Below are 26,248 nucleotides of genomic sequence, written 5' to 3'. Positions count from 1 at the left end.
GAAAATAGCCTCAAAGAATCGTGTGTGTGTGTGTGTGTGTGTGTGTGGTGTGTGGAATAGCCGTGCCCGGATTTCCCGAATGCGGCGTTAGCATAGGGATCTTCCCCAGATCCGACCCCGCGGAAGCGAAAGAAAGAGAGTTGGCGCAACGGGCTGGGGGGAAATGGGGACTTGGTTCGTTCAGGCAGAGGGCCCACGCAAGATGCAACGCACATGAGCTCTATTTGGCGAACAGACATTGCCCGGTTGGACATTGGGAACAGATTCGACTATCGAATCTGCGTCAGTAATGCATACATTCACTTTTCCCCACGTGGACTGTAACGCCGAAACCACCCCCGTCTTTGGTGTGTGTGGAGATTCCAGTTAACCAACCTGGGGAGGTAAAGTCTGTTCTCGGCCTCCTTTTCGTTTCTTCTATATCAACCGCCCGGTATCCTTCCCACTCTACATTCCACTTTGGGGCTCTATAGCATCACTCATAAGTGAGAACTCGTCACCACATATAATCAACTTTAGCATCGTATACTTTTATTGAAAAAGTCAAACACTTCTTTGGACTTTTTATTTTTTCCCACTTCCTCCTTTCTAGGACAACTCTTGACAACTGCGAACCACCCGCCTGTTCTGCACCCCGTCAACTGCGAACCTTTGCCAGTTCCGCAAAAAAACAGCAACTCGAACACACAATGTCCAAGCACGAGGAAGCCGCCGCCAATGTTGTGCAGATTCACAAGCCGAATGCTTTTCATGATGAAGATGTGATCGAGGGAGTTGACCGGGAGCTCAGTCCCTTTCAGTGTCTGAAACAGAACCCAAAGATTGTGGCTTGGTCACTCTTTGCCAACAGTGAGTTTTTCATTCACCTTGATACAAATTTCATGGGAGTCACTTGATCCTAATATTTTTGTTTTATCTAGTCGGTTCATGTCTCGTCGGTTATGAAAATCTCGTGCTCTCGGTGTGCTTGGCCATGCCAGCATTCCAGATGACCTTTGCTGAGGAAGTCAACGGCGCTCTCACGATCCCCGCCTACTGGCAGTCAGCCTGGAACGCTTGCTACAATGTCGGAATGATGATTGGATCTCTCTTCGCTGGTTGGATTCAGGACAGAGTCGGCCGCAAGAAGGTCATGGCCGGTGCCATTGTTCTCGCCTGTGCTGGTATCGCTGTTGCCTTCATTGCCTCGACCTCTGCCGTGTACCTGGGCAGCAAGATCATCACTGGTATTGCTGTTGGTATGATGCAGACTGTTACGCAGACATATGTGTCCGAGATTGCCCCGCTGCCGATGCGTGGTATTGCCTTGTCGATGAACATCATCATGATGGTATGTGTTTCTCACTCATGAAAATTCAGCGAATTGTCAGCAAGCTAACATATCGTAGAACCTTGGCATGTTGATTGCAATCTCCTCGACCTTTTCCCGAGTCGCCATCATCGATCCCATGGCCTACAAGGTTCTCTTCGCTGCTGGTTGGGCCTTCCCTGGAGTTTTGGCTCTCGGTCTGCCATTCTTGCCCGAGTCGCCCTACTGGCTCGTCATGAAGAACCGCCGAGATGAGGCCATCATTTCCTTGAAGAAGCTGTCTGGATCTCACGAGGACATTGCCGCCCGCACCCACCAGATCGAGGCCACCATCGAGCACGAACGCGAAGTCGAATCCACCGCCACCTACATTGAGTGCTTCCGCGGTACCAACCTGCGCCGCACCATGATCATCCTGATCTGCATGTACATGCCCCAGGTTGCCGGTGCCGTTCTCTCTTCCAACGCTCCCTACTTCCTCAACCAGACCGGTTTGGACAGCCACATGGTGCTCCTCCTGACCCAGGTCGGCATCGCCATGGGTGTTGTGTCTGCCTCGCTCAACGTCTTCCTGATGATGAAGTTCAGCCGCCGCACGCTGATGTTCTTTGGTGTCGGCCTCTGCGCCACCATGTACTTCATCATGGGCGTCGGCGCCGTCGTGCCGCGCTCCAATAGCTCTCTGCTGGCCATTGGTGTCGCCCTGCAGTTCACCTCCATCACTTATGGTCCTGCTATTGGTTCCTCCATGGCCGTGGCCGGTGAGATCTCAGCCACTCGCCTGCGTGCTAAGTCCATTGGTATCGGCTATACCTGGTCCTGCATTTGCAGCATTGTCTGGACCATTGTCCTGCCCTACCTGTTCAACACGGACGAGGCTAACCTCGGTGGCAACTTGGGATGGATCTTCTGTGGCATGGCTCTCATCATGGGCGTCCTCTTGTTTTTCTTCGTGCCTGAGACCAATGGCCGAAGCTTTGATGAGTTGGATATCCTGTTTGAGCGCAAGGTTCCCGCTCGCGCCTTCAGGAACTACGACTTGACCCAGCCCGCTCAGCCTTGAGCATAGATTATGTAGCGATACAAAGTACATACCCGAAGTAAATGACAATATGACAATACAATGACAATAATTGATGCAAACAGAGTACCACCCATGTGAACACAGAATGCTAAACTGAGCAAAGTTTGGTGCCCATTGCCAACTTCAAAAGCGAAGAAGATCCTACCAGTGATGTGCGGCATTATACGTTTTCATCTGCATAATTCCTTCCCGGGCAAAGCAAGGCAGCGAAAGTCCCCACATAACCCTAAATGCATCACCTCTTTCACTGCCGGTTCTTTTTCCTTCTCTGTGTTCTCAATGATCTATTTTTCCCTATCCCTTTTCACTTTTTCTCATCACTACAATGACCCTCTTGAGTTGGTCACTGGAATAGATGCCTCTGACTGTACAAGCTCGAACGAAATACGTACTTGTAAACCAAACTCCAAAGCACTCTGCTGTGACTTAGAAATACCGCTCCGTCATTAACTGGACTGAGGCCTCGAGATTCAGTCCCTGGCACTTGGAGGCCTTTGGAGGGTTCAAAAGTTTAGCACTCTCACTATAAAGATCGAGGAGGCTTTGAAGGAAAATCTAATTACTTGTACCCATAGACTTTGCCTAATGAAAGTGCCCAAATCGAGAGCAAAAAGCAGCGAAGTAAAATGTACAGTAATAATTCACATCTGAATACAGTGGCGATATTCACAAAACAAACTGTGCGACACTGCGGAGTATATCCAGCCATACCGTTAGCATCTTACAAGGGGTACGAATATGCCACATCCGATTAAAAGCGATGCATCATCCTTTCGAGGATGCATCTGGAAAATAACTAAATTGCATTAATTGGCCCATCCTTTTGAAAATTTCAGAAGAAGAGAAACAGAAAATTAAAAAAAAGAACCCTTATTGATGGTCAGTCATTTAGCACGGTTGGCTGCAGGTGGCCCACCCCCGCCAAAATAAAAGTGGCACTTGAATGGACCCTGAAAAGCAAACGAAACTTTGAACTTCATCCAAGCAGCAACAGGACCAAATTGGGCAATCAGACCTGTGTTAAGGAAAAGTCGTCAAGATGAACCCGCTACGGCCGATGAACAACCATCAGTTCAATCCATTTGAGCCTCATCCCGAGCTCGATGACATTGATGTCCCCGATGATGTGGACTATGTAAACAACACCGACCCATTCGGCATCTTCGCCGCTCGTGGTATGGGTGCTCCCCCCATGATGCAGCCAAAGGAAGTCCGGGAATTGGCAGCACGGCGTTCCGAGCGCATATTTGCCGGTTATCGGCTCCTGCAGAGCATTCTAGAGCGCCATGAGAGCACTATCCAAAAGCGTTGGGAGAAGAAGTCCAGACCTCAACGCTTGAGCATCCTCTTGGGTGCTTGGCCCGACATGCCACTCACGCATCGTCCCGACTTTGCTGCCTTTCGCCGGAACTCCAACAATATCCCCCGTGTTGCTGCTCAGCACCGTTCCGCCTTTCTGTGGCCTAGTATCAACCAAGAAGATTTGGGTGATCCGAGGACTTTGCCCCTGTTGCTCAACGCCCGAGGCAGGAATCACCCCCACGTGTTTGCAGCCGCCGATGGCGAACAGAGCCACCTGGGAAAGGTGACCATGGCAATTGTGCCGGTTTTTCTCAACGAACACGTCATCTTGATCAATGGCATGCCGGAACAGAAGGACTACGGCAAGCTGCTTGCCTGGAGTGAGCACGAGGACGCCTTTGACTGGATGCATGAGCGTAAGCAATTCTTGCCAGGAGAGGGTCTCTTGATCCTTGAGTTCCAAGAACGTCTACTTGGTTTCCTGGTCGAATGCTGCCAGAAAATACTCCATGACATCCCGGCTGATAGGGTGGCTGGCGATGAATATCCTATCCAGCCTGAGCCTTCGTTGAAAGAGGGTGTCGATGCAACGGGCTTTTCCACCTTGGGCGTATTAGCAAGAGAGGCTGCTTACCGGCCACCCGCGAAACTGGATCTGGGCAAGATCGAATCACTCCTAGCTGCACGAACGGTCCGTGCTGAAGATCACATCTGGGCAATGCGTGAGGATCCCAGCTACTTTGCCGACATTCTTTTGGACATGAAGGAGCATCGTCAAGAGATGATCAAGGACCTTCGAGGTGGTTTGCATCCCACTCTGCTACCTCCGCGGGAGGGCTTGTTATGGGCTCGAGTGATTGGTAGTGTCCTGACCGAATCCTTCTTTCAGCTTGAGATCTTTGCAGAACTCCGTACTCAAGTACAACGACTACAAGTTCTCTCGGAAAAATACAAATCAGAAATTGATCCGGGAAAGGACCTCCCCAAGGAGTATCTGGAAGCCTTGCTCAAGTTTCGCTTTTACCTCCTGCGGGCAGTCAAGGGCGTGCTAGAACAATTGAAAATGACGACTACAGCGTCGCCACCCTTGAGGTCACTCTTTGTTCGGGAGGTGCCGGTATCAGTGTCAAGTTCCATGATGCAGATCATGTCCAAGGGCGTGAGAATGGACGAGACTACCAAATCACTCATGTGGCTCCTTCAGACTTTATGGGAAGACGGCAACAATCTCTTTCTTGCGAAATTGACCACGGTGGTCGATGAGCTTGATCGCCTGTTGAGGGCCGACCCAAAGGCCTCTGAGCTCGTATCATCATATATCGCAGGGCTGGTCGGAGAGCTTTCCATTGTTGGGGAATGCTTGAGGCAGCTTGAGATTTACCAGCCCTGGGCCAATAACTTTGAGAACGCAATGGTGGAGAGAGAAGAGGAGTTCAAGAAGGAGTTTGCGCAACGCAGCGCTTCATGGGCTCAGGTTCTCGAATGCTTCAATGAAAAGAACACGATTGGTCTCCGGCAATTGGGAGACCCCACGGGTGGTCGTTTCCAGTACCCCATTGGGAAACGCCGGAACAAGGCCAATGTGGAGATGCTTCGAACTTCCGAGGCCAATCTTGATGCATTCTGGAGTGCGGTTGACCAGATGCTACACAAAAAAGTGCACAAGCTCAGCGGCACGGCCTACAAGAAACTCCTCTCGCAACCGCGATACCTGCAGCGCACACCAGAGTGGGTTGAGCCAACGGCAAAGAAGGATGGGAAGCCGAGTGAAAGGCAAGTGGAGGAGCTTATCGTTCCATTTTCCAGGTTATTCCAATCCTCTGAACCTGTTACATCAGCTCGTGCAGAGGCATTAGCCGCGGGTCTCACCAAGACCAAGATCAAGAGCCGTGGCGCTCCGGGAACCATGCCAGAAGAAGAAAATACAGAGGCAGCATTACCCGCTGTTATAGACGATGTACAGCCCATCTTCAAGATAGATGCCAGAGCCTTGAAGGTTTTCCGCATTGTCTTTTTCGACCCGTCGGCGAACACAACGGCTGGCGAAGTGGCCTGGCGTGATTTCCTACATGCAATGGACTCTACCGGGTTCACTGCGCAGAAACTGTACGGGTCCGTCTGGCACTTTCAGCCAACAAAGCTGGACGTTGAAAGGAGCATTCAATTCCACGAACCGCACCCTCGCGGAAAGATTCCCTTTTTGGTTGCTCGTCGTCATGGCCGAAGACTTAATCGTGCTTACGGCTGGCGTGGGAGCATGTTTGTATTGGAGGACAAGAAGAATTGATGTGCAAGTGAACTAAGCACATCAACACCATGGTAGAGGTATTTCCTGGCAATTCATTGACAAATAGGCAGATATTACATTCACGAGACTGGATCAGATGGAAACGTCTCCGTGTGCTTCAATGGTATTGTACAGTCGACATCCGTGGCGGAATGCTCTCATGTAGGACTATCGTGTTCCCTTGCAAGCTTGTGCATAGCTCTGATACATATTTTGGACTTTCATACGCAGTTGATCAAGCGCATCAATCGATTTCAGCGCGGCTCATTTGGTTTAATTACGAGGTCTTGAAATTCGATCAAGTGAGTTTTACATCAATGTTTTATTTGGAGAGAATTATGTAGTGATCATCTCAGATGCATTCTTCTTCCGAGTCTCAATAACCAAATACGGACACGTCTAAAGAATACTATTATGACAATCTCGTAAACAAGAAGGCCGTTGTGGTACCAAGCACAGTACAAAGTATACCTCAACATCAGATGATCCACGGAAGTCTACTCGCATGTCTTGACCGTATAATCGACCGTCTGGTTTCCCGTGGCCACAATCTTGGGCTTGAAGTCCAGATACACCAGCTCCCCCTTGTCGGGCGTCCACTGGCCGTTGGTGTCGCGGTAGTAGACCATTTCGCCCGAGCCGGCGTCGCGGACCTCGGCCGTGGTGTGCGTCAGGACGCCCTCGGTGTGCCACTCGATCTCGTAGCAGGTCGACTTGGTAACCAGAAAAGGTTTGCTGCATCGCGTGTTGCCGTCGGCGTCTAGGCACTTTTCCACGGCGTAGTCGAGCACACTCCCCGAGGCAACGGTGGAAGCTGTTTTGATGAGGTTTGGAGTCAGTTCAGAGGCTTCTGAGATGGGGAGATCAAGAGGTGACGGGGTTGGCGTACGATCTTTCAAGAGACCCGTCATGGCCAGGCCGGCAGTGATGACGCTCTGTGTCGTGGGGATGTACATCTTGTATCGGCAGCGGTCGCTGGTGTTTGTTGGATATGACAGCTGCACGTGTGAAAAAGGAAAATGGATCCTAAGCCAGAAATTAAATGTGTGCCGAGTGTCAATTATTGTATTACAGGCAAGAGTTTTTGTTTTGATGTTTTATCTTGAAATTGCCTTCGTATACATACACTTTGTGTTTGCGTCCGGACAACCGCGGCATCTACGTCATTGTCGTCAACGTCATAGCGTCACGAACACTAGATGTTTTATTGGAGAAAACCCAGGGATCTTGCGGCTGCATAGGCGATTTCCTCTCATTCATACAATTGGCAACCACAATTGGTGTCAGCAATCTCCTCTGCCGCCCTGTCTTTGGTTTCTTTCATATCCTGTGCCATCTGAGTCGGCAGCGGCTCCAATGCGGGACCCCAGATCTTCCCCGGATCCACAACACCGATCACAACATTGCAGTATCCGTATGTGTTTACAAGTAGCTCTAGAACAATCTTTGTTGTATTTGCCGCGTGAAAGTGTCAGAAATTTGACTGTCTAATGATATATCCTACTTCTAAGTAGACTGAAGCATTTGTAGAGTAATGAAATAGGCAGAGGCATTGTTCAACAAAGATACTAGCTGATCGGCACTATATCTTGTTACATGCAGGTACCTAGATCGGGACCCACACCTACCGCGACCAAAGATCATATTCGCATCAACTCAGTACGAGAATTCAAACTGCAGTATTCTCAGCCTGGCCAGCCCACCTACCTCAAAATTGTCACGGATTGAGAAGTAATGACCTTGTTTTGCACTTTCTGCCATCAAGTGGTGGCGGTACTAGTTGATTGAATCATTGCACCTACCCACTCCACAGCCTCATGTAGTCCCAAGAGGTGAGTCACTGCCGAAGAGCACCAGACAAGCAGAGCAGTCTGATGAGTGTAACCCGCCAACAAGACGGAGGAAGGTACATCTGCATCAACGTACTAGGTAGCAAGCGAGTGGATATATATATGCCATATCCGCTGCCAGGACCTGCATCATGTAAACAAACAACACCCTCAACACAACACCATACCTAGACACCGGGAATTTATTTTGGACGATATCTCCTCACAGAAGCATCATACTACAGCCAACAGGCATACGCAGATCACTTACTTAACACTATTATTTTGGATATTTCACAGTCATCAACTCGACTACAAAATCGCAGCTTTCACCATGGCTCGAAGCAGGAAGACGCCCAAGGTGCCAGGATTAATACTGGCAGACCCCAAGCACGATTTCAATTCCGATTCAAAATCCAAGTCCAAGAAGTCCAAGAAGTCCAAATCCAAGTCCAAGTCCAAGCCCACGGTTGAAGAACCTACTGCCACAGATGCCCACCCTCCGGCCCCAGTCGTAGAGCCTCCTGTTTCACAAGAACCCACGGATTCATCTGCGCCTGAGACTATATCTCGTGAAGACGCCAGGACAGCTAAGAACAAGACGTCCAGCAATAAACCCCTTTACTTCTATCGCGAGTCTCACCCTCGCACCGGGTTCCTGTCTCAGTGGTTCACAGAGCCCTTTTACGACCCTACGGATCAGTATCGCAACACTTACTATACAGCTGAGCACTTTATGATGTACAAAAAGGCCATGCTGTTCAAGGACGCAAACACGGCAGCCGAGATCCTCGCGGCCAGCACGCCAAAGGAGGCCAAGAACCTCGGACGGGCCGTCCAGGGATTCGACGAGGAGGTCTGGGTCGCCAACAGGGAGAAAATCGTGCGTCGGGCCAATTACTGCAAGTTTACATTTCCTCATGGCGGTGACGATAGCTTTGGCCCGCCGGTACGGCATTGGCATCTCGGCGCAAATTTAGACGCCGAGACGATACGCGCGCCTAGCTTCAGAGCTGCACTGCTGCGGACGGGCGACCGACACCTGATAGAGGCGAGCCCGTTCGATCGGATTTGGGGTATTGGCTTTAGGGAAGCAGATGCCGAGTCTAATCGTGAACACTGGGGTGAAAACTTGCTGGGGAAAGCACTGATGGCTGTACGTCAGAATTTCAAGGACGAAGAAGCATTGGTCAGTTGACGTGCTTAATTTTATTAGTGAGCATGCACATCCAGCGAAGACCATCTTGTATATACTTTGCCACAAGCGGATGTGGAATTGAGGTGCGCTTGAACTAGAGGAATATCAACAATAAGCGAACATGGAATACAAATACATTGGCTCAAACATGCCCTAGACAAACTCTCTGATTTGCACTCGAGGTATCATGTGCATGCTTTTTCTATCATACATCCAACCGCTAATGCATCTGCGCCTGTTTGAACGCCTCCGTATCATGCTGTAGAGTGGTGTGAGAAGGCTTTTGTGCCTCTTTCTTTTTTTCTTTGCCGGCCCCCAATGGCCAAACCGGTCTACTTGTCATCCGTATGGTACAGTATTATAACACATATGTAGTATAGGTCGATTTGAGATGAAGCGAATAGCGTCCAGCGGCGTGCAGATATGTGTCCAATATCCCTATCTGCCAGTGACATACCTAGCGCTCAGGCTCTAAATGTACTCACGAGCGCTCTTCTGCATCTCAATCAATCTCCAACCTCTTGTCTCTGGGTTGGTAACATCCTCGGGCGTTCTCGTGATTCCAATGGCGTATGTGACGAGTTGCACCCTATCCTCCATGCCGGCAGCCAACTCATTGGTCTTTGCGTTGCGGTAGACGTGAACCTCTTGAGTTCGGCAGGTAATGATAAAAACGGGTATCTCACCAGGCTCGAGCATACGAGCCTTGAGAATATCGACGTGACGAATATCAAGGATCTTGCCATCCGACTTCATGCCCATCTGGAGGTATTGCTTCGTCAGAGCTTCGTAGACAGAGTACTGGGCTGCCGACAGCCATAGCTGCAGAGTCTCGGTGTCACCCTTGACATAGGCGTCAAGGACCTCGGGCAGAATGTATTCTCTAAGCTCCTGGAGGAAAGGCTCGACTTGGAAGTTGGGGTCCATGGATCGGAACTTCTTGATGACCTGAGCGGTCTCGTTCTCGGCAAAGAAGCCAGCGATTCGGTCCGTGATGCTTCGCGCCGTCTCGATCAGCGGATTCTCGGATTCCTTGTAGACATTCTTGGCGTTGAAAAGGCCCTGGAAGAGCTTGTTCTGGTCCTTGAAATCCCTCCAGGCCTCCTTCCAAGCTGCGTCCTTGTGGACAGTAACGTTTGTACCAGCACTAAGATTGTTAGCATGATTGTAATGAACTATAGTCAAGGGGCTCATCGTACTTGGGATCCTCAACCATATCCTCAGGCTTGCCATAGAGCTCTGCAGCTTGCTTCTCACGGAGCTCCTTTGCCTTTCGGCGCTCTTCCTTCTCAACCCACCCACCATATCTCGAGCTGCTGCCGTCGTCAATCACATTCTTGACGTTCTTGTAGGCCTCGGTTTCTCGGAGAGGCTTGGTGGCCTTGTCCAATACGTCGCCAGTAGCATTTGCACCCTTGCGAACGCCCTTCATCACTGACGTATCCCAGGTCCAGGCGGCACCCTTGCCAATGGCGGTTCCAGTACTTTTCAAAACCTTGCCAGTAGTCGATGAAATGGCACCAGTGGTGGACTCGTACGCTTCTCTAGCACGGCGGACATTTTCGCTTTCACTAAACTCCTTTGCGCCAGCAGCAAGTTGCTTGGTAGAGTCATTCCACTCTTTCGACTGCTTGAACTCAGTCTGCATTGTCTCCATGAAAACTTGCCACGGGGTCTTGTCGCCATGGGGAGGGGGCGGAGGTAGATCATCCTTCTTCTTCTCTTGCTTCTTTTCGCCATCTTCCGACTTGTCGGCATCTTCTTCTTCTTTCTTTGTTTGCTCTTCTGATTCGGGCTTTGCTTCCGCGTCAGCGTTGGCGGGCTTGGGTTCTTGTTTCGCGTCAGGCTTGGCCTCGGTCTTGGGTTGATCCTGAAGCCATCTCGACGACTGGTGGAAACTTCGCAGCTGTGCGTTTGCTATTGTTTGTGGCAGAAAAGGCGACCGCAAAGCCGCCAGAGCAGGAGATGCGGTTGTGAAAGAGGCAATTGGCGACGCTCCGTTCTGGCGCTCGAGTCCGGACAATATCCTCCTGTAAGCGGGTGATCTGCCGTGCGAGGACGAAGCCAATGAAGGCGTCCTTAACGCTGAAGAGGTTGAGCTTCTCGCGGCATGTCTGAGAGAACTCATTTTGATTAATTTGGCAGTGCTTGATCTCGCCCGTGATTGAGAAAGCAAAAACGGAGGAGATGCGCAGAATTATAACCCTGAGCGGTATCGCAGGAAGGGCGACAAATCTCAGTCTTTCTTCCTTGCGCTTCTGCAGACTGCGACGAACTTTTTGCTACGGGCTCTCCGACCCCAGCAGGTGCAGCATGGACCCTGGCCCCAAAGAGTAAAAAATCCCGGAGCGGAGTTTTTGCCGCTTCCGATTCAACCCGCCTGTGGGAACCGAGTCACTCCAGTCGCAGAACCGTCCCAGTGAGTGATTGACCTGGAGATACAGATACGTACCTTTCGCACAGCAAGCTAGTAACGCTTTCGTGCTAGCGGCCCCTGTTGAGTTGCAGGCGCGCTACAGGACGGAATCTTCAAAATTTCGAGCTTCAGAGATCCTTTGGCAGAATCGGGGTTTATGATACGGGTAGGCAATTCACCACCACTCCGGCCCCGGTGCAAGACACGACAATCGAGACTCGGTACCGAGTGAGGTCCATCTTGTGCATGCGACGGAACAATGAGCAAGCCAGCGAGCCGCCTTCTGGCGACAACTATCCGACAGACTTCACAATGGCAAGGTAGCAGCAACATACGCCTGCCGATCCGCTCATTCAGCCAGACATGTCGACGATTCGCCGATGAACCTGGCTCAAATCCTCCCCCATCCGTGGCAGGCACGCCTTCCGGTGCTCAAACATCTGCTTCACCAGCTTCCCAAGCACAGCGACGCTCGGCGCCAACACCCGGCTTCAGCAGCCTTTCCGATCTCAGCGCCTCTCTCGCCGGCTCGCGTCCCTCACGGATCGGCGGCCAGCAGCTCGCTCAAGATGCCATTGCTCGGGCACGCAACCAGCCGACTGCCCAGGAAGTTTTGCTGTCGTCTTCGGAGGAGCTGATTGACAAGGACAATTGGTGGCAGCACGAGGAACCCTTCCACTTCCACATCTACAGCCACAAGCACAACACGCACATTACAGTCACCAAGCCTGACCGGAACGCCATCATCTCTGTCAGCACCGGTAACATTGGGTTCAAGCGGTCAAAGAGGGGCACCTACGATGCTGCCTACCAGCTGTCTGCACATGTGATAGACAAGCTCAACCAGGGCAACTGGCACAAGAAGATTCACAAGCTCGAGGTGGTTCTCCGAGGCTTCGGCCATGGCCGAGAGGCCTCGACAAAGGTGTTGCTAGGAAACGAGGGCAAGTTCTTGAGGCCAAAGATCGTAGCAGTCAGTGATGCGACCAGATTGAAGTTTGGTGGTACCAGGAGTCGCAAGCCCAGACGTCTGGGTTGATTGGGTCATTATTGGTATCATTGGTTCAGCAGTCCATTGGTGGAAATGGTTTTGCTCTGTAACATAAGACTTATACGTCGTGTATATTTGACTTCACTACATGCAGTACAAAAACATCGGCAGCGCAAAGATGCAAAGATTCAAGGAAAGTGGAGTATCGCTGTTGAATACGCAAATGTGCGATGGCACTTGATATAACATCCTGGTATCTCAATGGCAGAAGATGATAATGGCCCGAAATCTGAATACACGTCCTCAACGCCTCGAAATGCAACCTCCTTATCGAACCCGTGCGCCCTAATCGTCAAGTTCATTGTCCGGTTTGATGCCGACTTTAAATGGCAAGTAGTTTCAATGCCGTAGTTCAAGCACCTTCACGGCACGGTGTCTTTGCCCTCGTCGACTCCTAACGTGCAGGCGCCCTTTCAGAAGCTGGGAGTGCCCGTCCGCTGGAGTCTCTGGTAGATTTGGCTTTGCCCTTTCCTTTCCCAGTACCACCAGGCGCAGTTCCATCCCCAGCTGAGTTGTTGGCCAGATTTCCCCGGTAACTGTTTTCCCGGCTCAGGAACCCCGTACCCTCGTTGGTGGTCAGCTCGTCGTCGCTCTCCTCAACAAGGGCCCCTTCCGCGGTCTCATAATCCGGCGGCTCGAGCCAGTCTCGTGGCACAACGCATGGGAGTGCAACACCGATTTGGGCGGCACGATTGAGCCAGTTGGGCCCGCGCCTACCAGTCAATCGCTCGCATAAGCTCTGAGTGAAGTGGTTGCAGTTCTTGGTCAAGAGGTTGTAGCTTGTGCCAGGAAAGTCCTCGCTTGTAGACTTGATAATGGCGTCAATTTCGGCCTGTGTCGCAAAGGTGAAGCCATGCAATATCTCGGTCTTGAACGTGGCACCTGGCGGGCAGGTACGCGGCTCTGTCCAGTATACTCCAGTCACCGACGGTCGATCGTGACCACCGTATGCGTATTCGCGGCCATTGATCACGACACCCGTATGCAAGAGGGAAGAGCCAAATGTCCAGAGGACGGAAGAAAGACGACCGGGCTGCGATGAGGTCCTGTATTAGCTACCTTGTCTGTTGCGTTGGCTCGTGCTGCTGAGTGGATATGCCGACTTACCGGGAGCAGATCGTAGACATTTATGACGACTTCCGTGCGGGACAGTGATAGTGTTGATCTATGCGACGATTGCCTGCTCGATCGGCTCATGGAGTTCCTGCCCGCTTGCTTTGAGGACATGGCGAGGCGAGTGTAGAAGCAATGCGTGTGGGGGTGCTTTTGAGGCTCTAAGATGCGATCGGTAGCGGGTGTGGAGTTTGTCTCAGCGCGGAAGAGAGCAAATGGCCTGCTATGTACGATGCATGTGCGAGATGCTTACGTGCTTGCTGAGATGTACAGACTTTTGATTTGCCTGCTGGGCATTGAGATGATATGGGAGGGATTAAGTATACAGAGGTTACTCAGGAAGCGGGTGAATGTGATTCAGGATAAGGCATCATCAGGATTCATGTCTCAATTCACCCCAGAGGTCAACGGGTCTGCCTGAGGTCGAGAACGAGAACCGATCAAAGCACCACTAGGACAGACCTAGGCCGGCGTCAGCCACTGGCGGCCAAGCTGATGCATGCGGGACATGATCCAATTCCTGCCCTCGTTTTAGCATCAGCCTGAGCTTTGGACCCCCGGACCCAGCCAACAAACTACCTTATGTAACTCCCTGGCTCGTCTGGGGCTATCTGTAAGCCTGGGACCGTGCTTCCATCGGTAACAGTGACGTCTGACGGCGTTACCTGCTACAAGAAGCCCAACGCAGCTGGTCACAGCCTACCTTGGCGACCATTGACCCCCGGCGTAACTTGGTACCGAGCTCCGATCAGCTCTACCTAATTTCAAGGTACACGCAACCTAAAAAACTTGGATTTTGATTGGGAAACAAAACCCACCAAAAACTGCAAAGGTTTTTTTTCCCTCGTTCAATGCGAGCAGCCCCTCCATTTTCAATGCTGCAGGTGTAAAGAAGCTCCCCTCCTTTGCTTGAGGCTGCCCACCATTGCCCGCTTTCTTCCCTTTTTCTTACTCTTTTCATTTTCTTCAGATACCCAAACCGCCGCTCGTAGACAAACTCTTGATTGAGATTTGTCTCGAATCCCACCACTCCATCCTTTTCTACGTTCTCAGGCTGGTTTAATCCCCAGCCCGAACCGAAAACAACAGACCACCGTGTCTTCCCTACTATTTCCCACGCCCTTCTCTTCTCTGGCCCGCATCGTTCGTGCATCTGCAGCTAGCTCTGCCTTTCCTGTCATCTCGGTAGTGTCTAGAAACACTGCTGCAACCTCTCCACTCTACTGTTTCGTCGCTTGCCGCGGTTATTCGAACAAGAAAAAGCCCAAGATGCCTCCCAAGAAGGCCGTCAAGGAAGAGAAGATCCCTCTGGGTCGCCCTGGAAACAACTTGAAGAGCGGTATCGTTGGTCTTGCCAACGTCGGAAAGTCGACACTTTTCCAGGCCATTACCAAGTGCAACCTTGGTAACCCCGCCGTATGTTGAAAATTAAGAAACTTTTCACAAGACCTCTCAAGCACCCCGCGCTGACAGCCTCTCGAAGAACTTCCCCTACGCTACCATTGACCCCGAAGAGGCTCGCGTCATCGTGCCTGACGAGCGATATGACTGGCTCTGCGAGAAATACAACCCCAAGTCGCGCGTTCCCGCCAACTTGACGGTTTACGATATCGCCGGTCTGACAAGAGGTGCCTCTACTGGTGCTGGTCTTGGAAACGCTTTCTTGTCGCACATTAGAGCCGTCGATGCCATTTTCCAGGTCGTTCGTTGCTTCGACGACGCCGAGATCATTCACGTCGAGGGTGATGTGAACCCCGTCAGAGATCTCGACATCATTGCCGAGGAGCTGCGACTCAAGGATATCGAGTTCGTCGAAAAGGCCCTCGAGAACCAGAAGAAGAAGACCCGCATGGGTGGTCAGAGTTTAGAAGTCAAGAAGGCCAAGGAAGAGCAAGATACCATTGAGAAGGTTCTCAACTGGATCAAGGATGGCAAGGATGTCCGAAAGGGCACCTGGTCACCCAAGGAGGTAAGGAAATATGATTCTTTCTATTCACATCCCTCATTCCGCACCTTTATGATGAATAAGGGCCAAAGGCCTGATTCAAACCCAGCTCTTCGAATGCCTCAATATACAACGCAGAGGACATACTGAGATAAGAAACACAATCTGATTGCATCTCCATATTACACACCGTCATCATTCCAAGACGTGGTTGGACCGTGGCTAATGCTATTTCAATAGGTTGAGGTCATCAACCCTCTCTTCCTCCTCTCGGCCAAGCCTGTCGTCTACCTGGTCAACTTGTCCGAGAAGGACTTCATTCGCAAGAAGAACAAGCATCTTCCCAAGATTGCCGAGTGGATGAAGGAGCACGCCGCTGGCGACCCCATTCTGCCCCTCTCTGTATGCTTCGAGGAGCGTCTTACGCAATTCGAGACCGAGGCCGAGGCTGCTGAGGAGTGCAAGAACCTGGGCATCGAGTCTGCCCTGCCCAAGATTATTCTGTCCATGCGCAAGGCCCTCGGACTTGGTAGCTTTTTCACCACCGGTACCGACGAGGTCCGACAATGGACTATTCGTCTTGGTATCAAGGCACCACAAGCCGCAGGTGTCATTCACACAGACTTTGAGAAGACTTTCATCCAGGCTATCGTATACAACTTCAACTTGCTCAAGGAGCTTGGTGATGAATCCGAAGTCAAGGCCAAGGGTAAGATCATGACCAAGGGTAAGGAGTACGTCGTTGAGGATGGTGATATCCTACTCATCAAGGCCGGTGCCGCCAAGGGTTAGATGTGATAGAAAAAAGTCAAGAATAAACTGAAGAACAAGTCAAGTTCTGGTTCAATGTTTTGTGATGATGTAGTACCATTTCAACTACGTGAAGACGGCTTCCCCGATGTATATATTATATTGTCCGATATCCGATAAACGCCAGTGTTTGTTTCACGGAAACCCCATGATAGAGTGCATGTGAAAGCTATGAACATCGTCTTTCGATAACTTTGGCCGAACCCTTTGGAGTTTCTGCCACCTTGCGTCTCATGCTCGGTTGTTAAGTGTTTGGCAGACTAGCAATCAAATGGTTAGTACAGGCAGTCAAAGGTAACGTAAGTTCGGGCTTCACTGACTTGACAAAGATGACCATACTGGGAATTTTTGAGTTCCGTTGGCTAGTGTCGAAAGAAGGGCTGACTGAAATGTTACGAAGGTCAACATCATGACCTTGTCTCATCCCCTCATCGTGACTGCAGTCCACACCAGTCCAATGGGCAATCTGATAGGTACCTGCTGAGTATACAGAGGTAAAGTGGTTGCCGCGCTGAGGCCAGCCATATTGCAGTAGTGATTTAGTTGAATGCCATTGAAAGCTGCTGTGACTCTCCAACGCAGAACCACAGGAGGGGAGGGGGGGTCGAAATTCTTGGTTACCCGAAAATTCAACAAAAATTGAACCACGTAAGTGGTATCAGCATCTCTTGTCAGGAGAATGATTCAGGGCCTGTTCCGCAAAGAGAGGCTCCCTCCCTATTTGCCTGGCTTTTCAATCCCAGCTTAAGAAATTGGAAGGGAACTTCTTACCATAATTCATACAAAATTCGTGAATATTAGCCTAGTTATTCCGGGTTAAAATGTATTGCTTCTAGAAGGACTTAAAGTGTTATCGGGGCGAATGCCGCGCGCAAAAATTGGAAGATGCGAATCTGATAATCTTTTCGCCTCTTATCCCGGGCATAAGTGTTCCAAAGCTCTTGGTGTGCCTTTTTCATCAAAACTGCCCCATTGCCCAAATCCTCCAAAGTCCGCGCTTTTTCAAGGATCATGAGCTTGGAGTTCGTAATATCTGATTGTGCTATTGGGTCGTGGTCCAAAGGGAATAGAATGCGTAACCACACTTCTACCCATCGGAACCTCTATCCGTCGAAATCGGCAACGTTCTGTTAACAGTCAGAGAATCCTGATCTGGCTGCGAAAATGCATAGCTCAACGATCTCATTGGTGTTTCGAGCTCGATATCATTTCCAATACTCTGCCTCCTTCTGATTTTGTTCCTTCGTTCCTAGAATGGAAGCTTAGCCAAAAGAAAGTCATTGGGCAATGGGGGCTCATTATCTGAGGTTAGGGGATGAATTTTGGGCGAAGCTCACTATTTCTTGTTTCAACAACTGCCAGCAGACGCTGACGAAAGCTCCCAAGCCCATGATGAAGGGTGTGAATTGCCCGACTGAGTCAATTGTGTTGATACTGGTGACTTTATTCCGAGCTAGAGTGATTTCGATTGCCGTAATAGAAACTACGGTGCTGGCCAGCGCTAGGATGATACATTTAATGCGATATAATCTGCAGACGAGTCAGCTATAGCCTGTAGAGCTAGCGAATAGTAACATTCCAGACTCACCTCCGTACAGCAATATCCAAAGGGGTTATCAAGCGGATCCCACCCGTGTTGTGCGCCGGAAGGCCAATTATGTGACGTATTCCATGATAAACTATACAAAGCCACCTGTAGATCCTCTTCCAGGAGTCTCGAAGTCTCTTCCTCGACATGGTGGGGGTAGTTGACTCGGGGGGCTCATCCGTCCTTGTCATCAAGAACCGACATAATCTCGAGCTGCCAATTGCGCCCAATATCTCTGGGATGGTAAGAAAGGTGAGCACTGGGATGCTAATGCCCAGAAGGTGCGCATAAGGCAGTGTGAGTAATGTGATACCATCTCTGCTAAAGCAGAAAGCTTCGCTCGGGTCTAGAATAGGTGCCAAGATGAGAAAATGCCATGTGCCGCAGGGCATACGTGAGAAACTTTGATCATAACCCCAAGAGAAATACCAAATCATATGATATGTCATGAGGCTGGCGGTGACAAACAGCGTTGCCATAGTCCAGTTCAGACCAAGCATTCGAGCACGTTGAGTTCCTCCTAAACGGAGTTGATTCGGGCAAGCTGCTACGACACCGACGAAGCCACCCCAGAATAGCCAATATAGCACTTCAATTTCAATGCTGAAGGTACAAGTCTTTCTGAAGGTGAAGACCAAGGTAGCGACACAAATGCCGATAGAAAAGAGTAGATGTAAGCTTTGAATTTCGAGCCGAGTACCTGGGAGGAAGTTGTTCGAAAGTATGGACGCGATCCACTGAAGGTAAATGCCATATCGAATACCCATCCCGTAAAGGTCCTGGTTTCCCTGAAAGCCCTGGTAGCACAGTACAGAGTCGTTTTTTATTTTGAGGAAGTCGGCCATGGAGAACGCAAGGATGGAGGCATTGCCTGCTGGTAGCGTAATCTCAATCATGCGGGCAAATTGTGCCCTATAGAGTGCTTCGGTAAAAAGTTTGCTCTGCTGCAAATCGACACGATCCTGACAGCTTGGAGTGATCGGAGGTGGCGGTCCAGTCCTCCATGTCCACCCGGCTACCACTTCCTCACCACAAAAGCTTTGACCGTCTTGTAAAGCCAACGTCGAAGTCAATGAACGGATAAGAATGAAACACCCCGTCGAGATGGATATTGATAGCAAGCAACTTCCTACCAGCGAGCGTCTCCAAAGCCATACGACAAAAAAACCAAAATTTCCAATCAAACCACCTATAGATGATAGAGAAATATAGTAATCGAAGGAACTTGACATTGCAATTGTGGTTTTGCCGTTACTCGCCCAGTTCAGCCACAATAAATATGATATAACAATACTGGTAAAGGTAATTGCTGACCACCACCGCGGCATGAAGTTGTGCGTCAAGAGATCATCAAAAGGACCACTCCAGGGAAGGTACTGCAAATCTGATTCGCCTGCCTCTGGCCGCAAAACACGAGGCAATAAAGCATCAGGATCAAAGTTTTCTCCGTGATGTTCTTCATCCTGAGTCCATATCTCGTCAACCATTGCGTTGTTTTGTGCACTTCTAGGAGGATTATGCGGATCCTCTTCGCAAGGCTCAGTGCAGGGCATAGCAGCTGTGGCGGTACATGATACAGACTCTGGACTTCGAATGCTGGCCATTATAAAGGCAACTAGAATGAGTACAGAAACAGCTTGACCCAATTTCCGGACCAGAAATTAAAAAGAAGGTTCGGAAATTAGTGGACCATCAGCCTTATCGTGGAGCTAGTATGGAGAATCTGAAGAATCAATTACGAGGATTCTACCGGAATCTTATATCCTACTTCTTCTGCCCGGGTTGTGGAGTGATGGTTTGCGGCGATTGGCCATAAAGCTGTAAAAGCCGTAAACCAAATCAAAGTCAGCCCTAGTGAAGATTGAGGTTAGTCATGTTTCCTTGGATTGTAAAAGAGCGGTCGGTCACCAGCTGAATGGCAAGGCTCTACGAGTGTCATGACTCAAAATATCGCAGAAAAACTTGTTGTGTAAAGTCCTAGACGAGTTCTTCTGCTTCTTCAAGTCGACGGTGATCCTGTTCGAATTGCCTCTCAGAGGCTACAAACATGCATCGTAGTCTTGCATTTCCTTCGCGAGAAGACAAATCGAGTCGCGCCCGTTAAGTCGCAGCACTGCAGTTGCGACTAATGATTAAAATAACTATTAGAGATCGCGATTTATTGCCATAGCGTCCCTAGACCAGGCCACATCGAAAAATGATAGTATGCTGTAACAGCTTAGAAGTCGCTATTTTCATGCATTCTCCAAGAGATCAACCACTCAAGTCAAGAATCACCAATTACTGGGATTCATGGTGAGGCTTCGGGGAGATGGCGGGCTGGAACTGGATCTGGTCCGGCGATATTTCAGCATTTTCAACACCCCGCAGGGGTCTTTTGGTCTTGCTTAAGCCTTCCAGGTCTTGAACACAGCTGCAGCACTGCCGCCAAGGCATTTGAATTAGCGAGGCTCGAGAATGCCTTACGCGTAAGGCATTCTAGCGAATACCGCTTTTCACCAATCAAATTAAAAACCGTAGCTGTTTTCCACTGATAATAAAATAATCTTTAATTTATCAAAACAAGACTGCTGGAATCTAGCACAGTCGTTTGTTTGATTATTTATCTCGAATGTCGACCAATTGCTAGGTTTATTGCTTGTCTCCGACCATTGACATAGCAACTGGTCTTCCACGGCGTTGCTGGCACAATCTCGCCACATCATTTGTCACCGCTTTCCAACGCATCAAGTCCTGTTCCCATGACTGCCCCGGCATCCTAACTATTGTTAGTCGCTGATGATGGAATCAGAATTTACATTCAGAACATACCATGGCAGATTGTGGGACTGTTGTCGCGGTTGTACTCATTCTTACTGCCTCGGCATTAACACCAAACCAGAAGCGACCGGTGGTACGGTTAGCAATTGCATCCACCACGGCCGATGCATACTCCGCCGCATCCATCCTTTCCAGGCCATCGCCCTTGCCTTGCGCTCTGTTGACAAAGGTGTCCTCGATTGGCTTGTAGAGTGACTCTTCCGGTAGCTTCAAGTCTTCAAAATATGTCTGTCCATTGGTCTTGACGCCACCTGTGACGACTTCGAGGACATCGACACCGAATGGGGCAAGCTCCAGACGGAGAGTGTCGGCCACAATCTCTAGCGATCTCTTCGAGGCCGAATACGTTCCTGTAGCATTTGTTAACTGCCTGCAGTAGACTTTAATTGGCTGAAACTTGGACGTGAGAACCCTACCCATGTACGGAATGCTAAGATAACCTGAGATTGAGGTAATGTAGACCGCCATGCCCTTTGCCTTGATGAGCAAGGGAGCAAAGGCCTGGGTCAGCGTGATTGGGCCAATGAGGTTGACCTCAAAAAGGTCACGAATTGCCTGCGGGTCTTCATCCAGGATAGGCATGAAATGATTCCGCCCTGCATTACTAATGAGATACTTCAAGGTGGTCCCGCTGCCCTCTACCGCGGCGACTGCAGTTTTCATATCGTCTGGTTTGACGACGTCGAGTGCCAAAGTTGTCACTCCTGACAAACCGTTTAGCCGGGACATCTTTGAGGGGTTGCGAGCTGTGGCAAATACGTGATAGCCTCGCCTTTGAAACTCGAGTGCTAGTGCAGACCCGATGCCTCCATCACTGCACCCTGTAATGAGGACACCCTCTTTGGATGCCATCACTGGTTTGACCAGTGAGTCTTATGAATGTCGTTGGATTGGTATAATGATGCAAGTCGGACGAAGGCGGGGAAAACCTGAGACAGCAGACGCGCCAAGTCTCTTTCAGTCCAAGTCTCTTTTGATGCAAGAGTAGACTGGCCTGGGAGAAGAAAGAAAAGAGAATGAAGTTGATTTGTGGGAGATTGGTCTTTAGGATTTACCACTGATGTGCCTTTTGAGAGGATGAGATGTGGAGTTGCTCCTTCAACACTAGCACCAAAGGATCATATTACACATCATCTCCGTTATGCCTCATGCAACGGATAAGTTGGTAGCGTGCCTATATAAACACCCTGCACCTGCGGCATGTAAACTTGGCAAAGAGCAACCGGCCTTTCGACTCGATTACAGTAATTCCGGCTTCAATCTACAGTAGGTACCTGCTCGGGGAAGCATAGACAGTACCTAGCAATTTACCTACCCTACCTGCACCACATCATATCCAAGCATCTTGCCGCTTTCTTCACTTGTCCCAGATTCTGTGCCGAGATTTCAAAGCATCCTTTTGTCAATGCTCTAGCAGTGGCCTTTTGGAGTTTGGTTGGCATTGTGTATGCTCCGTAATCTAAATAATACTTGATTGAATAGTCAGCCTTCTATTCAGGAGTAATCAAAAGGGAGACTATTTAATAAAGGTGAAAAAGGAATAGAAAAGAGAGATTGGTTATGTAGATATTTAAAGTCAAGAGGTGCTTATAAGCGAACGTTCTCACCAAACCGGTCTTATTCCCGAGCTGTGATGTCTTGTACCACTTGTGCCATCTCCACCGGGATTATATACCTATGCAGCACCACACTTTTGTCCATGCAGTAACATCGACCATGACTTAAAGTTTTAAGCTGTAGTCGAATCCCGGGCCTCGAATCTCAGCCCGAATATACTGCTGGCTACGTTTGTCTCTATTTCCGATCTTGGGCGGAGATCCCAAACGAGAAATAAGTGGTTTATTTTGCTATGTTTGAACGCCGCCCCCACCAACCCCTTGCTCTCGGGTTTTGCAGCCAATCTTGCTTCCTGCAACATTACATTTAAACTTGGAACGTAAATTTTTTTCCCCACCGGATATAGGCATTTAATCAGACGGAGTAGTCGAGTATAATGACGTTCCCTTATGAATCAAGTCCTCGCTGTCGAGACGTAGGAAGTGGTCAGTATGATCTGTTATTGAGCTCACGTAACCTTTGGATCAAGTTACCAAACGCTCAAAGCTACTCTCTTCTTTCTCAAACTCGGCTACGGCCTTGACAGTGTGTATGACAGCAGGTGCTTCTGCGGGCACTACTTTCATCACATCCAACAAGAATCCATTGATGCCAAATTAAACTCTATTTATCCAGTCAACATGAAACCATCTCAAGTTGTCGTCGGAGATGACCACCTAAAAGTCTTCAAGTTAGACGACCCCAACACAATCGACTTGATTCAACGTGCAAAGGAGAGCGACACATACGATCGGAATCTAACGATTCGTCAAGCTCTCAAGAAATACAAGGTAGCTGTTTTTTGGGCAATGTACATGTCAATGGCGCTTGTCATGGAAGGTTTTGATGCAAACATGGTATATATTTGTACATGGCCAAAAACACATTATTGATGCTAACTAGCTGGGCTGTAAGATGAGTTCATTTTATGGCCGGACACAGTTTCTAGAGCGCTTTGGCGAGTATGAACATTCTACCGGCAGGCGCTACATTTCAGCAGCATGGCAGTCTGGCTTGTCCAATGCTTCTGCGGTCGGTCAGTTGTTTGGCCTTGCGATCAATGCCTACTCACAGGACAGGTTTGGCGCCCGAAGTACTATTATGGTCTTCATGATTTGGATGGCAGCAGGTATTTTCATTCCTGTTTTCACGCCATCCCTGATTGTACTGGCTATTGGGGAATTCATGTGTGGAGTCCCATGGGGGGTATTTCAAGTCAGTTTAATCCCTGGCGCTATGGCTTTCGAGATAATTGATGGCTGACTTTCCGAAGACGCTCAGCACGACTTACGCTTGTGAACTGGTACCCGCCATGCTTCGACCGTTTGTCACTGCTTGGGTTTGTATGTGCTGGGGGTTCCCCTCGGCTACTTTGGCTGTTGGCATCATCATGGTTCTGTCACAACTAGTCAACGTGATGACTATAGGACCGTTGCGTATCCTATCGTGGCAGAGACGCCATCGGGTAGATTGAGGTATAAGACCATCACCATCGGCAGGTTCTCATGCGTTATTACCGGCATTGTTAATAACATCATTACGCCGAGAATGATATCCCGAAGTGGCAACTCTTTCATACGGCAGTACTTGGCGAATGCAAAGCTTATTTTAACGCATTTCTTTAGATTGGAATTGGGGAGCTAAAGCTGCCTGGTTCTTCGCTGGAACAAATTTGATTTGCAGTATTTGGTGTTGGTTCCGTCTGCCAGAGACGAAAGACCGTACATTTGGCGAGATTGATTTATTGTTCGACAAAAAAGTTCCAGCTAGGAAATGGAGGACCACTCGAGTCGATCGTAAGTATTTTCTTTGGCAATTCTTACAGATGACTGATGAAGACAACCGCTCATATGTGATCAACAGAATTTGACATATCTAATAAACCAATCAACGCTCGAAGTGATAAAAAGCGGGCCAAGTGTAGCTTCAAGGCATGTTTTAGGAAGATTGTTCATTATTTCATCATTTTATAACAATCTAAAAAATATTCATATTTCACGCTGGTCAATATCCTCTCACAGAAGAATGGCATCTTGTAGTGGCCGAAGTGCATTCGTCGGCAACGGGCCGAGAAGCGGGACTAATATGAAGTTCACACAATGTGGGACAATGTCTACCGTAACAAATTTCCAAGTGCCTGGAAAAAGGTAAAAAATTGTTTGCAACCCCAACCTTATTTAATTTCCAATACTAACATTGGGCTTCTTAATGCCCACTCACTCCGAGGCTTAGTAGTTATGGCCGCAACGCCTGCAACCCATAGGCTAAAATTTTGAAATAGGCGTTTTGGAACCCAGAACGATTGACGAAACCCTGGAGAATCTCCATAAGCACAGATGCGTCGACCCCGAATTACCAGATTTCTCAGTTGCGATTATTATTCATCACATTATTCAATGGAACTGGCAAGTAGAGCGATATTACACCAACCCCCTGTCTCAGTGGAATCCAAAGGAATATGGTCATGGAAGCAGCAAACCGCGAAATTATGTGTCACCTACTCACTATCCAGCTGAGATTCCTCAAATTGCGGATTGGAGGAATAGCGCTTGTGACTGTCTAGATGTGCTCCACTGGAACGCCGTCAGCGACTCGGCCAAGACGGGAGATTTCGAGGGTTCGGTGTTTCTGTATCTACACCTGGCTCGTCTCGTTTTGCTGACTCCGTTCATGGAGCTTAGAACCTTGTTTGAAAGCTTCAAGTCGGGTGAGGCGTCCGCAACACAGTGTTTTGGACATGCTTCGAGACCCAAATGCGAGCAGATAGCATGGTGCTGGTTTGATCGCGACAGGTACAAGTGCCGCCTGGCAGTACTTCATGCGGGTGCCATTTACTGGCATATTCGAAGGTATCCCTCTGATACCATGCTCCAACCTTTCTCAATGTTCATGGCCACCGTGGTCCTGTGGGCCTATGCGCTATGTTGCCGAGCGGCTGCCTCAAAAGGCTCTCCTTTGGCCGTGTCGATACCAGCAGAACACTCCGACGTGTCCAGGCCTATACCAGGGGGCCTGCCAGGTGAAAACGTCGACCCAGACGAGCCTTCCCGTGCGGTGTGCTCCCCTGCTACACCCAGTATCCGCAATGGTCCCCCCTTTGAGAACCGTCCAAGAGAGCAAAGGCGGAGCGCAGAAGACTCCCACAACCTTGCATCTGATGATGCCTTGGAGTCACGCTCTCAGTTGCCCAACTTCATGCATATCGAGCGGCCGATTGATGACGATCTAGTCCAAAATTTCATACAATCGGCCGAAGGAATACAGGTATACATTGAAGGCGTCGGTGACTTGTCTTGTGTCGATTCGATGCGTGTCATCCGAGAAGGCGCACGGATTCTGAAGAGGCGATGTGGGCATTGGGGCACAGCTTTGAAGTTTCTGTGTGTCCTTGAAAGCGCTTCTCGATAATAGTAGAGGTGGGATTCAATCGAGTTTGACAAGTCCTTGGCTATAGAATGCACGCAATTTAAAAGCCGTCTGAATTTCTTTGAATTCTACTAATCGCTGCACACAGACTTGGCAAAAGAACAACCGGTTTTTGACACGATTGAGATTATCCCAAGGTAGACCTATAGTAAAAATATACTCAGGCAAGCATAAAGATGCCCCAAGACGTTATCTAACACGGCTATCATAATTACATATCTTTTCATATTTCACAATGCGCAATTTTTAAAGAAAACGGCGCCAGGTATCAACCAGGGCCCGAACCAGATCATATTCAAGCGTTTTAACGAAGCATCATTCTCAAGATGAAGACTGAAATTGAAAATGAGAATTCTGTGATTGAACGAAAGACTAATGCTAAGTGCTACTTGTAAAACAAATGAAAGGTCCCTGGCTATTGCTCCTAGCTTCAGCCTGGTAAATCGTACAACTCGTTCTTATAAGTCACCAAAG

At 49.4% G+C, this 26,248-nt stretch overlaps 11 protein-coding genes across 11 annotated transcripts; 6 read left to right on the top strand and 5 right to left on the bottom strand.

Moving 5' to 3' along the window:
- Positions 1-689: 689 nt before the first annotated feature.
- Positions 690-2,372, top strand: PFICI_00778 (uncharacterized protein; the record flags this gene model as incomplete). The annotated part of the gene is made up of 3 exons (XM_007829359.1): positions 690-849; positions 921-1,330; positions 1,389-2,372. 3 exons carry the CDS (start codon positions 690-692, stop codon positions 2,370-2,372), a joined length of 1,554 nt encoding a protein of 517 aa, XP_007827550.1.
- A 1,060-nt stretch (positions 2,373-3,432) lies between these two features.
- On the top strand, positions 3,433-5,982 carry PFICI_00777 (uncharacterized protein; the record flags this gene model as incomplete). The annotated part of the gene is made up of 1 exon (XM_007829358.1): positions 3,433-5,982. One exon carries the CDS (start codon positions 3,433-3,435, stop codon positions 5,980-5,982), a length of 2,550 nt encoding a protein of 849 aa, XP_007827549.1.
- Positions 5,983-6,479: 497 nt separating this feature from the next.
- Positions 6,480-6,938, bottom strand: PFICI_00776 (uncharacterized protein; the record flags this gene model as incomplete). Its single annotated transcript, XM_007829357.1, has 1 exon — positions 6,480-6,938. One exon carries the CDS (start codon positions 6,936-6,938, stop codon positions 6,480-6,482), a length of 459 nt encoding a protein of 152 aa, XP_007827548.1.
- A 1,207-nt stretch (positions 6,939-8,145) lies between these two features.
- On the top strand, positions 8,146-9,009 carry PFICI_00775 (uncharacterized protein; the record flags this gene model as incomplete). Its single annotated transcript, XM_007829356.1, has 1 exon — positions 8,146-9,009. The coding sequence occupies one exon, from the start codon at positions 8,146-8,148 to the stop codon at positions 9,007-9,009; it is 864 nt and encodes a 287-aa protein (XP_007827547.1).
- Positions 9,010-9,480: 471 nt separating this feature from the next.
- Positions 9,481-11,137, bottom strand: PFICI_00774 (uncharacterized protein; the record flags this gene model as incomplete). The annotated part of the gene is made up of 2 exons (XM_007829355.1): positions 9,481-10,156; positions 10,209-11,137. 2 exons carry the CDS (start codon positions 11,135-11,137, stop codon positions 9,481-9,483), a joined length of 1,605 nt encoding a protein of 534 aa, XP_007827546.1.
- Positions 11,138-11,684: 547 nt separating this feature from the next.
- On the top strand, positions 11,685-12,464 carry PFICI_00773 (uncharacterized protein; the record flags this gene model as incomplete). The annotated part of the gene is made up of 1 exon (XM_007829354.1): positions 11,685-12,464. One exon carries the CDS (start codon positions 11,685-11,687, stop codon positions 12,462-12,464), a length of 780 nt encoding a protein of 259 aa, XP_007827545.1.
- Positions 12,465-12,870: 406 nt separating this feature from the next.
- PFICI_00772 (uncharacterized protein) lies at positions 12,871-13,703 on the bottom strand (the record flags this gene model as incomplete). Its single annotated transcript, XM_007829353.1, has 2 exons — positions 12,871-13,509; positions 13,584-13,703. The coding sequence occupies 2 exons, from the start codon at positions 13,701-13,703 to the stop codon at positions 12,871-12,873; spliced, it is 759 nt and encodes a 252-aa protein (XP_007827544.1).
- A 1,155-nt stretch (positions 13,704-14,858) lies between these two features.
- PFICI_00771 (GTP-binding protein OLA1) lies at positions 14,859-16,326 on the top strand (the record flags this gene model as incomplete). Its single annotated transcript, XM_007829352.1, has 3 exons — positions 14,859-15,005; positions 15,073-15,558; positions 15,775-16,326. 3 exons carry the CDS (start codon positions 14,859-14,861, stop codon positions 16,324-16,326), a joined length of 1,185 nt encoding a protein of 394 aa, XP_007827543.1.
- A 1,602-nt stretch (positions 16,327-17,928) lies between these two features.
- PFICI_00770 (uncharacterized protein) lies at positions 17,929-19,536 on the bottom strand (the record flags this gene model as incomplete). Its single annotated transcript, XM_007829351.1, has 1 exon — positions 17,929-19,536. One exon carries the CDS (start codon positions 19,534-19,536, stop codon positions 17,929-17,931), a length of 1,608 nt encoding a protein of 535 aa, XP_007827542.1.
- A 1,097-nt stretch (positions 19,537-20,633) lies between these two features.
- On the bottom strand, positions 20,634-21,604 carry PFICI_00769 (uncharacterized protein; the record flags this gene model as incomplete). The annotated part of the gene is made up of 3 exons (XM_007829350.1): positions 20,634-20,690; positions 20,744-21,102; positions 21,169-21,604. 3 exons carry the CDS (start codon positions 21,602-21,604, stop codon positions 20,634-20,636), a joined length of 852 nt encoding a protein of 283 aa, XP_007827541.1.
- Positions 21,605-22,989: 1,385 nt separating this feature from the next.
- PFICI_00768 (uncharacterized protein) lies at positions 22,990-25,756 on the top strand (the record flags this gene model as incomplete). Its single annotated transcript, XM_007829349.1, has 5 exons — positions 22,990-23,205; positions 23,252-23,563; positions 23,622-23,691; positions 23,974-24,144; positions 24,630-25,756. The coding sequence occupies 5 exons, from the start codon at positions 22,990-22,992 to the stop codon at positions 25,754-25,756; spliced, it is 1,896 nt and encodes a 631-aa protein (XP_007827540.1).
- Positions 25,757-26,248: the final 492 nt, after the last annotated feature.

This window comes from Pestalotiopsis fici, assembly GCF_000516985.1.
Source record: "Pestalotiopsis fici W106-1 unplaced genomic scaffold PFICI_Scf_1, whole genome shotgun sequence".
NCBI lineage: Eukaryota > Fungi > Ascomycota > Sordariomycetes > Amphisphaeriales > Sporocadaceae > Pestalotiopsis > Pestalotiopsis fici.
Note: the sequence above shows the minus strand (reverse complement) of the source record. Positions and strands in the feature narration are given on the sequence as shown.